This window comes from Martes martes, assembly GCF_963455335.1.
Source record: "Martes martes genome assembly, chromosome: 2".
NCBI classification, from domain to species: Eukaryota; Metazoa; Chordata; class Mammalia; order Carnivora; family Mustelidae; genus Martes; species Martes martes.
The window spans coordinates 45,907,953-45,918,490 of NC_137889.1; the positions used below are offsets into that span (position 1 = coordinate 45,907,953).

Sequence of the window (10,538 nt, forward strand, 5' to 3'; positions counted from 1 at the left end):
ACCTTGTCTCTGCCATCTGTCCGCAGGGGCCGGCCTTCTTGCTGGCTACAGTGAGCCTGTGTGCCCGGCAGAGGGCGGCCATGTGCCAGCTGGGTTCTGCGCTGCTCTTTTCTCCGTCCCTTGTCCTCAAACTCCCCCCAGTTTTGTTGTGGGGGGAACCAAGTGTCTCAACGCCTTACCCAGCTTCAGCTCTCTGCCTCCGGCCTGAGGGACGGAGCTCCAGCTGGTGTGGGTCTTCCTGTGTGCACACTCCCTTGTGGCTGGCCAGTTTTCCAGGTAACAAACCAAGGGGCGAGAGCCGCCCACCCTGCCAGGAAGGGCCTTGGCCCCTGTCAGACTAGCCTGAGGATCTCTCCTGGCCCTGATCACGTCTGTCGGTTGTCAAATACACAGGACATCTGGTGGAACCCAGGAGGGGGGAAGCTAGCTGTGCACTCCCAGGCTTGCCTCCTGTTCAGGGTGGGCTCCTGCTCATTTGCGTGAAGCTCTGTGTCAGGCGAGAGCCCAGAGGCCTGCACCTCCGAGGAGACCCTTCCAGGCGGGGCACGTGAGTGAGGCAGGAGGTAGAGGGTCTCTCACAGGGGGCAGATGGGTGAACACTCTTAACTCCCCTGTGAGGAGGCTTCCCCCAGGACAGCTCCCGGAACCACGGAACAGGGCTCCCCAAAGTGTTCGGACTAGCAAGGGGGTGAATGACCCGAAGCCTGGGTCACCCATTGTGACACACAGATGGCCCCCTACTTGGGTTAATGCTCGCAGGCCCTCTGACTTCTCCCTGGCCCTCCCCCACACCCCACCAACCAAACCTAAAGTGGGCCAATGGGGAGATGGTCCTGCCTCTCTCCAGGATCCTGAGGCAGGGCCCCGCAAGGTGAGAGGCTGGCACGGGAAGGTCAGCAACCAGGCTTGCATGTCCGTGTTCAGCCTCAGTTTCTCTCAAAGCCGGAAGAGACGAGGAGGGTAGGGCTAGCCTTCTTGGTTTTGCTGTCTACATGCCCTGGGACAGATGTGGGCATCACTCCATCCTCTAACAAATGAGAATGAGCCACTGACCTCGGGTTACCTGGACAGTACTAAGGGACATCAGTTCACATCTGGCCCCAGGATGGTGGGCTGCAGGCATTTTCCATGGCTTCATGCCACAGTGACACAGGACAGAGGAGACAAATTCTTCACCTTTAAGTCCCCTCCAGTCCCGTGGAAACAAAAAGCCAACAACAAAATGTCAGTTACTGTCCAGTGCTTTGGAGGAAGTGAAACAGGCCAATTTCCAGGCTGGAGAAGTACTATTAGGAGATGAGAGGAAGTCCCTCAAAGGAGAAGAGCGACAAGAAGAGGGTGGCAGGCGCCAGGAGTCGCTGGCAGAAGGACACTCCCAGAAGCAGGGGCCAAGAATGCAAAGGGCCTGGGGCAGAGCAAGCTTGGAGGTCTGAACAAAGAGAAGGCTGCGGTGACTGCAGGAAGAAGGTGCTGGGCTCCGTTAAGCCCTGTTTCTCAGACCTGGAAGATGAGGCCCAGAGAGGTGAAACAACTGGCCCCCAAGGCCCCAGAGCTAGAGGAGGGGCCAGGGTTCCCGCCAGGTCGTCTGGCCCCAGAGCTCTCTAACCACTCTGGCAGAGAGGGAGAGAGCGCGCAGCAGCCCAAGTGCTAGGAAGTCTCCTGAACTGAAAGCAGTCGTTAGAATGAAGTCCGGTAGTTGGGATGGGCAGCCCAGCCACTTCTAGCCCAGCGGGGGTTCGCACAGGTACTTCTTCCCTCCACCTCGCCCCTGGCAAACGGCCCAGCAGCCTGGCTCCACCCTGAGTCTGCACAGAAGGGCAGGCAACAGCTACACGGACAGCTCCGCTGCTGGTTTGAGCTCCCGGTGCTGGCCGGCAGTAGGGAGCAGTAGGGAAGGAGCGGCAAAGATGGAGAGCGCCCCCCCCCCCACCGTCTTGTTGCCTTTTGCCCTGCCCCAGCTCCAGCCCTTCTGTTTTTCGTCAGGAAAAGGGTGAGCTGGGGTCGAAGCAGGTGGTGACAAGTGGCAGGTCTGCAGGTGGGCTCTGCGGGCTCTGTGTCTGCACCAGTTGGGCTGTTAGAAGGAGCAGGCGTGAGACGCCTCAGTTGGGGGGTGTTGAACTTGGCACGAGGGGGTGGGGATTAACCAACACAGCCCGGGCTACTTCTCACTTCCCTTATCACCTCCTGCCACCTCCCCCCATAAATGTTAATGAACCCTACCTTCTGCCTCCCAGCTCCCTCTAGTCAAGGGAGAGACTGGGTCAAAATGTAGGTAAACTGAGTCTGGGCCACATAAGAGGATCTAGGCCCCTTGCTCCCATTCTTTTGGTCCTTGATAATTTTCAGGGAGTGTCCACCTCAGTTGATGCTCATGGTGGCAGTTTTGACAACATGGGTAATGGCCATTTCCTTTTTACAAATTAGGAAGTGGGACCAGAGAAATGATAGGATTACCATAGGTCACACAGCCCATAGAGGAAAGGTCATGGGGATGGGGATAAAATCCATGGAACACTCTCCATGCTGCCTCCCTTCTTGGAGGCCAGCACTGGCCTTCCCATAGGGGTAAAGGAGCAAGCTGAGTCAGGAGGCCAGGCCTGTAGGTGCACAATGGGAAAGGACAAGGAGCAGGTATCACACCATAAAATAGGCTACCCACCCATGCCCTAGAGTCCCCCGGCACAGGCCCCTGGTTGAGCCCCAAGGCCAAGCTTGACCGCTGGCATCTGTTACCGCTTGGCTGGGGGGCTAGCCGGTGACAACAAGCCCCTCCCCCACTGATAAGAACCAGGCACTCGGGCTCAGAAAACTGGGGCCCAGACAGCGCTAGGTGGCACTTCCCACACCTGACTCCTTAATTCATTGGGTCCACCCCAAGTCTGAACTACATCCTCCATGGGTCCATTCCCACCTGTCATCCCAGGAGTGAGGGCGGGAGGAGATAGCTCTGAGCACCCTCAGGGAGCTAGGAGCAGGCAGACATGTGGGTGAGGTCCCAGGCTGCCCAGAGAAGAGAGCCAGAGCTGGCACTAGCCACAGCGGACAGGTGGACTCGGGCATTTCCTCGAAGGGACAGAGTTTAAATCGGGCGGAAAGTGAACAAATATAGAAAATGGAAATCATCAGGGCACCAGCCTGGATGAAAGCAGAGGAGCAGGACAGGGTGGGGCATGCTTAGAAATTGCTGAGCACTGGATTGGGAGTCTGGGTACCCGGTACCTTGTCCGAGTCACGTGCCACTCACTAACTAGCTGTGAGACCCTCCCTGGGCCTCATCAGTGAGTGAGGAGCCTGGACCAGATGAAGAATCTCGAAGAACCCTTCCAGTTTGGACAGTATGATTCAAGTATGGTCCCAACCCTGGACTCCCCCAGTTACAAGTCTCCCCCCACCCCGCACTCCCCAGGCCAGTTCAGGCTGAACAGGGCCCTGAGGCCCGCTGTGGGGCACCGGGGCGGAGCTGGGAGCCAGGTGCTGGAGCTGGACAGTTGGAGGTGGCCAGGAGGTGGCCTTGGGGCTTGTCTGGGGTGGGGGAGGGGTGGCAGACAACTTTGTGGATTGATCTAGCTCAGGAAGGTGAGAAGGAGGCTTGGAGGTGAGAGTTTCGCCCTCCTGCTCATCTCTTTAGGTAAATACATCCACATCCAGCATTTCCCCTTCTCTTTCCATTCTGGGGGTGCTTAGACCTTGGAGCCCAGAGCTGAGATGTGACCTCTGCTTCCCTACATGGGGGCTTCCCTCAGAGATCCCCCCAAGCACAAGCCTGCTTCCACAGTCACCATCACCTGCCTTCTGAAGGAAAGGGACAGTTATAGTCCCCGTCACCAGCCTCTGGGGCCTTGGATATCTTGGCCCAGAGGGCGTGGACACAGCTGAAAGGCTCCAGATGAGACCCACATGGAACAGAAAGAGCATGGACTTCAGGAGCCCAGTCCCACCATTCACTGGCTGGGTCATTCTGAGCTAACTACCTACCAGTGCGTCTCAGTTTCCCTGTCTGTAGAATGGGGTAATACTGGTCCCACCACACAGCAGGGTGGGACCAGAGGTCACGTGAAGAGGCTGGTGGGCTCTTCATCCCAGGCAGGGGCTGGTGGATGCAGGGAGGAGGCCCTAGGGACGGCCACTGCCCCAGAGAGGATGATGGGCGAGGCCCAAGAACGTGTTATGCCTTTTGACATCAGCTCAGTGCAGTTATCTCATTTGGCCCTCTGACATTACTGTCCCCACTTCTAGAAAAGTGCCTGGGGCCCAAAGAAAAGGAGCTTGTGCCAATGCACCAGCTCCTCTCCAAGCCCGTCTGTACTGAGTCAGCAGGCCAGCTCTCAAGCCCACACTGGGTCCTCCCACAGCCCCAGCTGCACCTTCTCCCCCATCCCTGGTCCCCAACCTGTTGCACCCGCTATTTGCTGCCAGTTGGGGCGGCCTTGACACCTCTAACCGGGTGGCCAGACCGCAGAGAGGGGGAGCCAGGGGTGACAGAGGCAGTGGAAGCCAGCGCTCCTAGCCAAGCCCACCGCCTGCCCCCTGGAGGGAGGCTCCTCCTTTTAAGGCTGCTTCTGGGAATTTCCACCCCCAGAGCCAGACTCAGCAACCCCTGGCCCGGGAATGATACCTGCGCTCACCCTTGGGGAGGTGGGGCGCCAGACCTGAGGGCAGGAGAAGCTGGCCCCTGGGGAACGGAGGCGGGGCCCTCCCATCCAGGTCTGAGGGTCAGGGAAAACGTGGGAGACCACGGGGTCCAGCCTCCTTAGCCAGCAGCTCCATCCTCTGTGCGCGGGCAGCCCCGCAAGAGGCTGGCAGCCCCCACCAGCGGCTGCTTTGCCCGCTCACTGGCCAGGAAGGTGGACACCTCACACCTCAGTCTCCCAATTACGCCCTCCTCCCCCACTCCTCCTCCCCTCCCTCTCTCTCTTCCTCCTCCCCTCTCTCTCCTCCTCTCCCCCCTGAAAACCTGTGGCTTGAAGAGACCTTGGCTTCTCTGGGACTCTACCCCTCTCTACCCTCTCTACCCCTGGGGACTGCCCATATCTGCTCCTGAGTTTGGGGGCAGGGGGGCCACCACCCCAAGGACTCTCTCCGGCAATGGGAGCCACCCGCCTGCTGCCCCACGTCACTCTGTAAGTGTGCTGCCTCTCTGGATGGAAGTTTCGTTGTCCTTTCCAGCCTGGGGCAGACCTCGTTTTACCGGGACTCCCACCCGGAGGGGCGGGGGGGTGGGGTGAGGGGAGGGTGCCTGGGTGCTCACCCTGGGTTGACTACTGGCACCCACACCAGGGTCTGCCTTGTCTCCCCACACAGGTGCCTCCAGCTACTGATTCTCTGCTGTCAAACTCAGGTAGGCGGGTGCCCCCCCACTAGCTGTTCCCTGTTTCCCCCACCCCACCCAGCTTGGCGGGGGATAGTCTCCTCTTGGTGGACAGAGGCAGGTTCTGGCCTCTCCCTGGATCCAGATGGTTTCTGAGGTGGGGGGTGGGTGGGGGTGTCAGCCTTTGGAGGCGGGTAGAAGGGGCTAAGGCACATTTGGGGATGCACTGAGGTCTTTATCTGTCCTCCCTCCATGACCCTCCCTATCCCTACTTGTCCTGGAGTCTCTGTTTCTCCCTCCGTACTGCCACACGGGTTCCGCACCCCCCCCCCACTCCCACCAAGGCTAACCGGGGCAGCCCAGGCTTGAGGGATGGACTCTGGAGAGATGGGTAGAGGGCAGAGGTGCCGGCTCAGGTGAGGCTTGTACTGGGAGCTACCTGAAAACACAGGTTTCCACACAAAACCACTTGTGCATTCCACTTCCTACCCCACTCCCCCCATCACAGATGTCCCAGGGGTGCGCTGCCCTGGGGACTGCGTGGGCAGTCCCAATGCCCAGCCAGGGCAGGGTGACTCCTCACCTACAGGGCAATGAGGTCAAGCCTAGAGAGGTTTGTTTGGGACAAGACTCAGGGTTTGCATCTCCACACTCCCCCCACCCCATGCCAGCGCCCCCAGGCACACCCCCCACCCCAAGCCTCAGCCCCCTGTGCGAGGCTCGGTCCCTTTTTGTGATCCTCCATAAAAGTGCAGCTATTAAAATGCACTGGTCCAGAACCGCTCTGGGGAGAGATCGCTTGGCTTTCCCAGGCCAGAGGCCCGCTTCTCTTCATATCCAGTGGGGACTTTTTTTGAAGGTAAATGCCTTTTCTCTGGGAGAGGGAAAGGGGCTGCCTTTGAAGCAGTGGGGGGGTGGGAGAGAGAGAGAGACAACTCCCCCCCCTTTTCCTTCCCCCTTTTGCTCTAGCCCCCGTTCCAGGCCTTTTGCTTCACACATCCAGGGAGAGCAAGAAGAAAGCCCCCAGCCTGGCTGGGAGGGGGCTGGGGGTGGGCCCAACCTGTTCTGGAAGGGGAATTAGCACAATGGTGAGGCTGGCCGGGGCGTTTATGGCCTGGCTGAGGCCCCATTCAGGACTCAGGGAAGGTGGCAAAGCTGTCCTTTCCCCCTTGAAGTGCCCCCTCACCCCCCCTGGAGGGGGGGCCGGCAGGCCGGACCATAGCCATGCTTGAGGGGCTGTCTGACAAGCAGCTGTCTGCAGCAGTGGAAGGGGAGGTCCCCCCGCAGCGGGAACATGAAAGGGACAGGCCAGGTCCCGCGGGGAGAGCGACTTGTGGGCTGTGGGGCTGTGGGGGGGGGGCGTGGGGCTGCTTTTGTGCAGGGCCTGAAGGGGGACAAGGAGAGGAGGGGGTTTCAGGGGGGCCCTCTCTGCTCCTGACCTGGAACAGACAGCCAGAAGGAGGCTGCCCGCCAAGAGGGGCGGAGGGCCTGAACCTGGGCCAGGAGGCTGGGGGCTGGGGCCGGGCTGGACCCCACTGAGGGTCCCAGGCCAACTAGACCCCACCCCCTGGCAGGGAGGCTAGCCCCCACCCCAAATGCTGGCCTCGGGTTTTTCCAGGGTGGGGTGCGGGGCGCACTTTGCTGCTCTGAGTCTCCAGACCCTGCTCTCAAAGGTGGGGGTCCTGGCGGCACTTCTGGCCAGTGGCGGAGCTGCAGTGGGAAATGAGCAGTGACACACACGAAGGGTTAACCCTGAGCAGGTTACAGGGTCAGCCTGGAGCCACCATGCACTCACCACCCCCTTCCTCAAAGCTGATCCTTCCTGTTCCTTCTCCTCCCTCTGCAACAGAGGTGGCCTCCAACAGATGCTGATCTGGGTCCAGGTCTGTCTCAGTGGTTGTGATTGGGCCTGGTATAAAGGTGGACTTAGGGACCTGGGCCAGGGAGAGTGGGGCCAGCAGGATCGGGTGGAGAGAGAAACATTTGAGCCTAGGGTTGAAGCTGTCACCAGCAGCTCAGAAATGGCATCTGGTTTGCACCTCACTGGAGAGAGAGAGAGCAGGAAGTGGTGTGGTTTTCTCCCACTCAGTGTTGCAGATAGGTAGGGAGAGACTGGGCCTGGAGATGGTGCTCGTCCTGGCTTTGCACCACGCCTGGGTGGAACCCGGAAGCTGGTGGCAACAGCGCCCCTACTGGCCACCAGCCTCGGTTACATTGGGGCACAGGCAGCCTGGCACCTCCCGGGAGGGCCCCTGGACCACGCCGCTGGCTCCTCCTGCTGCTGCAGCCTCCATGTCCCTCACCCCCAGAGGGACAGAACACTGAACGGCGGATGGGCTCCTCTGAGGGTCCTGAGCACCCAGGGGGAGGGGCAGGGGAGTCATGCAGAAGCTCAGGATCCCACCGCTTGGGTTCCATAACTTTGAAGATTCCTTCTAGCAACCAGTGTCACGATTCCAGGTCTGCACTAGATCACAGGTGTCCCCCAAGCCTGGGCAGATGGAGAGCCAAGAGACCATGACTGGCTCACCCACTGGTCTGGGAAGGTCCTACGTCCCCTTCCCCAACACCTCTGCTTCCTAGGACCAGTGGCCTGTCCCATCACACTCACCTCCACACCCCTCTCCCCTGGATGGACCAGTGGTGGTGTCACCCAAAGCAAATTGACACTATTTTTCCCTTGGTAACCGCAAAGGGGGAGAATCACCCGTCTCCTAATTTTAACCAGTACGTGAGGGACCAGGGCGCCATGACCGACCAGCTGAGCCGGCGGCAGATCCGAGAGTACCAGCTCTACAGCCGGACCAGTGGCAAGCACGTGCAGGTCACCGGACGTCGCATCTCTGCCACCGCGGAGGACGGCAACAAGTTCGGTGAGACCCAGCCCTCACTGGAGGCCACTCATACCACTGGCGGCCTAATAGAACCTGTGCCCAGGCAGGGGCCCGAAGTGGGAGAGCCTGCCGGTGCCCCCCCCCACAACCAAAGTTGGGAGGTCAGGCTGGCTGGGGCGCCCCCTGCCACACTCCTGAGCCGACAACTCCAACGGACAGAGGTCTTTCTCCCCCTCCCCCATCACAGCCAAACTCATAGTGGAGACCGACACATTTGGAAGCCGCGTGCGCATCAAGGGGGCTGAGAGCGAGAAATACATCTGTATGAACAAGAGGGGCAAGCTCATTGGGAAGGTGAGACCTGGAAGGAGGGCGAGGGGAGGAATGAATCAATCTTTCTGCCTGCCCATAGCACCCCACTCCCCTCCCCTGGGCCCAAGCCAAGATGACTTCTACTCCCACTCCAACACTCAGCCACTCTTGTTTCTCCATTTAAATGAGACACTTACTGATCCCTGAGTGTCTTGGGCTCTGATTTACAGGCTACCTCCAATCGATGAGTCAGGATTTAGCACCTTCATGAGATTGCAGCCCCTATGTTGAGGGTCAAGTGCTGATCAGGGCTGAGAGTGGGCATTCATACATGGCCACAAGCTCCCCCAAGGTCAGTGGGGTCCACAGGATCCCTCTAGGCAGATGGCACACTACCGGCCTACTAGTGTAAGCACCAGCTGGTGTGAGCTCTCGGGCAGGTCCAGGGCTGTTGTGTAGGGAGAATTCCATTTCCTTTAGCATTTGTCAATCCTGGTTTCTGGTTCTGGCTGTTCTCACCAAATATTTGCTGATTTCGGTCAAGCCTCAGGCTTCTCGTCTATAAAAATGGGCATAGTGTCAAGGTTTTGGATAGGGCCAAATGGATGGCTGTGTGGCTCCTGACGTAGTCTTTATTCTGTAGACAGTTGCCCATTCTTCTCAGACTGTTGCCTCCTTGGCCTCCACCCAACAGTTACCATGCTATACCACTGGCTAAACACCATGCTCAAGGCATACAACTTCCAAATGACAAACCTGTATTTAAGTTCAGATCTGACTCCCAGCAAACCTTGTTCCCTTCTCCCACTTTTACCTCTCCAACAAGGGCACCCACCTCCCCAGGCAGAAATCCCTGGGCACACAGCCCCCTGTGGCTTCCTCCTTTGTCCCACAAAATTGGTCCAAAAGTCAGACAAACCAGACAGGTTGGGTGCACGAACACCCCTCCTCTCCCTCCCTCCCTCCGCAGCCCAGCGGGAAGAGCAAAGACTGCGTGTTCACGGAGATCGTGCTGGAGAACAACTACACAGCCTTCCAGAATGCCCGGCATGAGGGATGGTTCATGGCCTTCACGAGGCAGGGCCGGCCCCGCCAGGCTTCTCGCAGCCGCCAGAACCAACGAGAGGCTCACTTCATCAAGCGCCTCTACCAGGGCCAGCTGCCCTTCCCCAACCACGCGGAGAGGCAGAAGCAGTTCGAGTTCGTGGGCTCAGCCCCCACGCGCCGGACCAAGCGCACTCGGAGGCCACAGCCCCTGACGTAGTCGGGGACACTGGGGGCAGTTGCCCCTCACCAGCCTTCCCATCCCCTTCCCTTCCTAATCCCAAGACTGGGCTGGGGTGGAGGGAGGGGAACCAGAGCCCCCAAGGAGGACCGGGAAGACCAACCAGCGTCAGAGCCTCGAGCCGGAAAGGGGCGGGACTGCCACAAACCAGGCCTGGGGCCTCGGGGCAGCCGCCCCAGACCCCGCACTGAAATAGGCCCCGGGGGTGGGGGTGGGGCAGACCCCCAGGCGAGGAACTGTAGTGTTTCCTTCGACGCAGGCTCCCTGAAACAGGTGGAAAGGGCAGCAGATTCAAGGCCCTGCAGACACGGTCCGGAGGTGGTTCTCTTTAAACTCTGCCTGCGGAGTCCTCCTCAGTCTGCTCCCAGCCTCCACATTCCTCCTGGCCAGACTGTAGGAAGGGACTTTTGTGTTTGTTTCAGGAAAAAAGAAAAGGGGGGAGAGAGAGAGAGAGAGATGGCCATTCTTCACATTCCACTACCCAGGCCTGCACCCCCATCCCCAATTTCGAGTCCCAGAATAAAACCATTTTCCTGCAAACGGGTTATCTGAAGGCGGGGTGGAGGGATCCGAGTCCCAAACCGCGAGGGGTAACAACCGTGCCTATCCGAGCGGCGCGGGCCAGAGCCCGGACGAGCCGCGCGGCAGCCCCGTGGCCCGGGTCCGGGCGCGACCGGGCAGGTGGAGGGGCAGGTGGAGGGGCGGCGCGCGGGGCGCGGAGGGCAGCGCCGCCCGCAGGGGAAGCGGGGCGTGGGTGGCCCCGGGAAGGCCCCGCACCTCCGCCCGGCGCGAGGCTGGC

The 10,538-nt window shown here is 59.8% G+C and overlaps 1 protein-coding gene across 2 annotated transcripts; it reads left to right on the plus strand.

Annotated features, from left to right (window-relative positions):
* Positions 1-5,085: 5,085 nt before the first annotated feature.
* FGF17 (fibroblast growth factor 17) lies at positions 5,086-9,718 on the plus strand (the record flags this gene model as incomplete). 2 transcript variants are annotated; one of them, XM_080796507.1, is made up of 5 exons in its annotated part: positions 5,086-5,120; positions 5,302-5,338; positions 8,004-8,181; positions 8,390-8,496; positions 9,425-9,718. In XM_080796507.1, the coding sequence occupies 5 exons, from the start codon at positions 5,086-5,088 to the stop codon at positions 9,716-9,718; spliced, it is 651 nt and encodes a 216-aa protein (XP_080652633.1). The 2 variants fall into 2 exon arrangements, with proteins under 2 accessions (XP_080652633.1, XP_080652634.1); XM_080796508.1 differs by having other exon boundaries at positions 8,037-8,181.
* Positions 9,719-10,538: the final 820 nt, after the last annotated feature.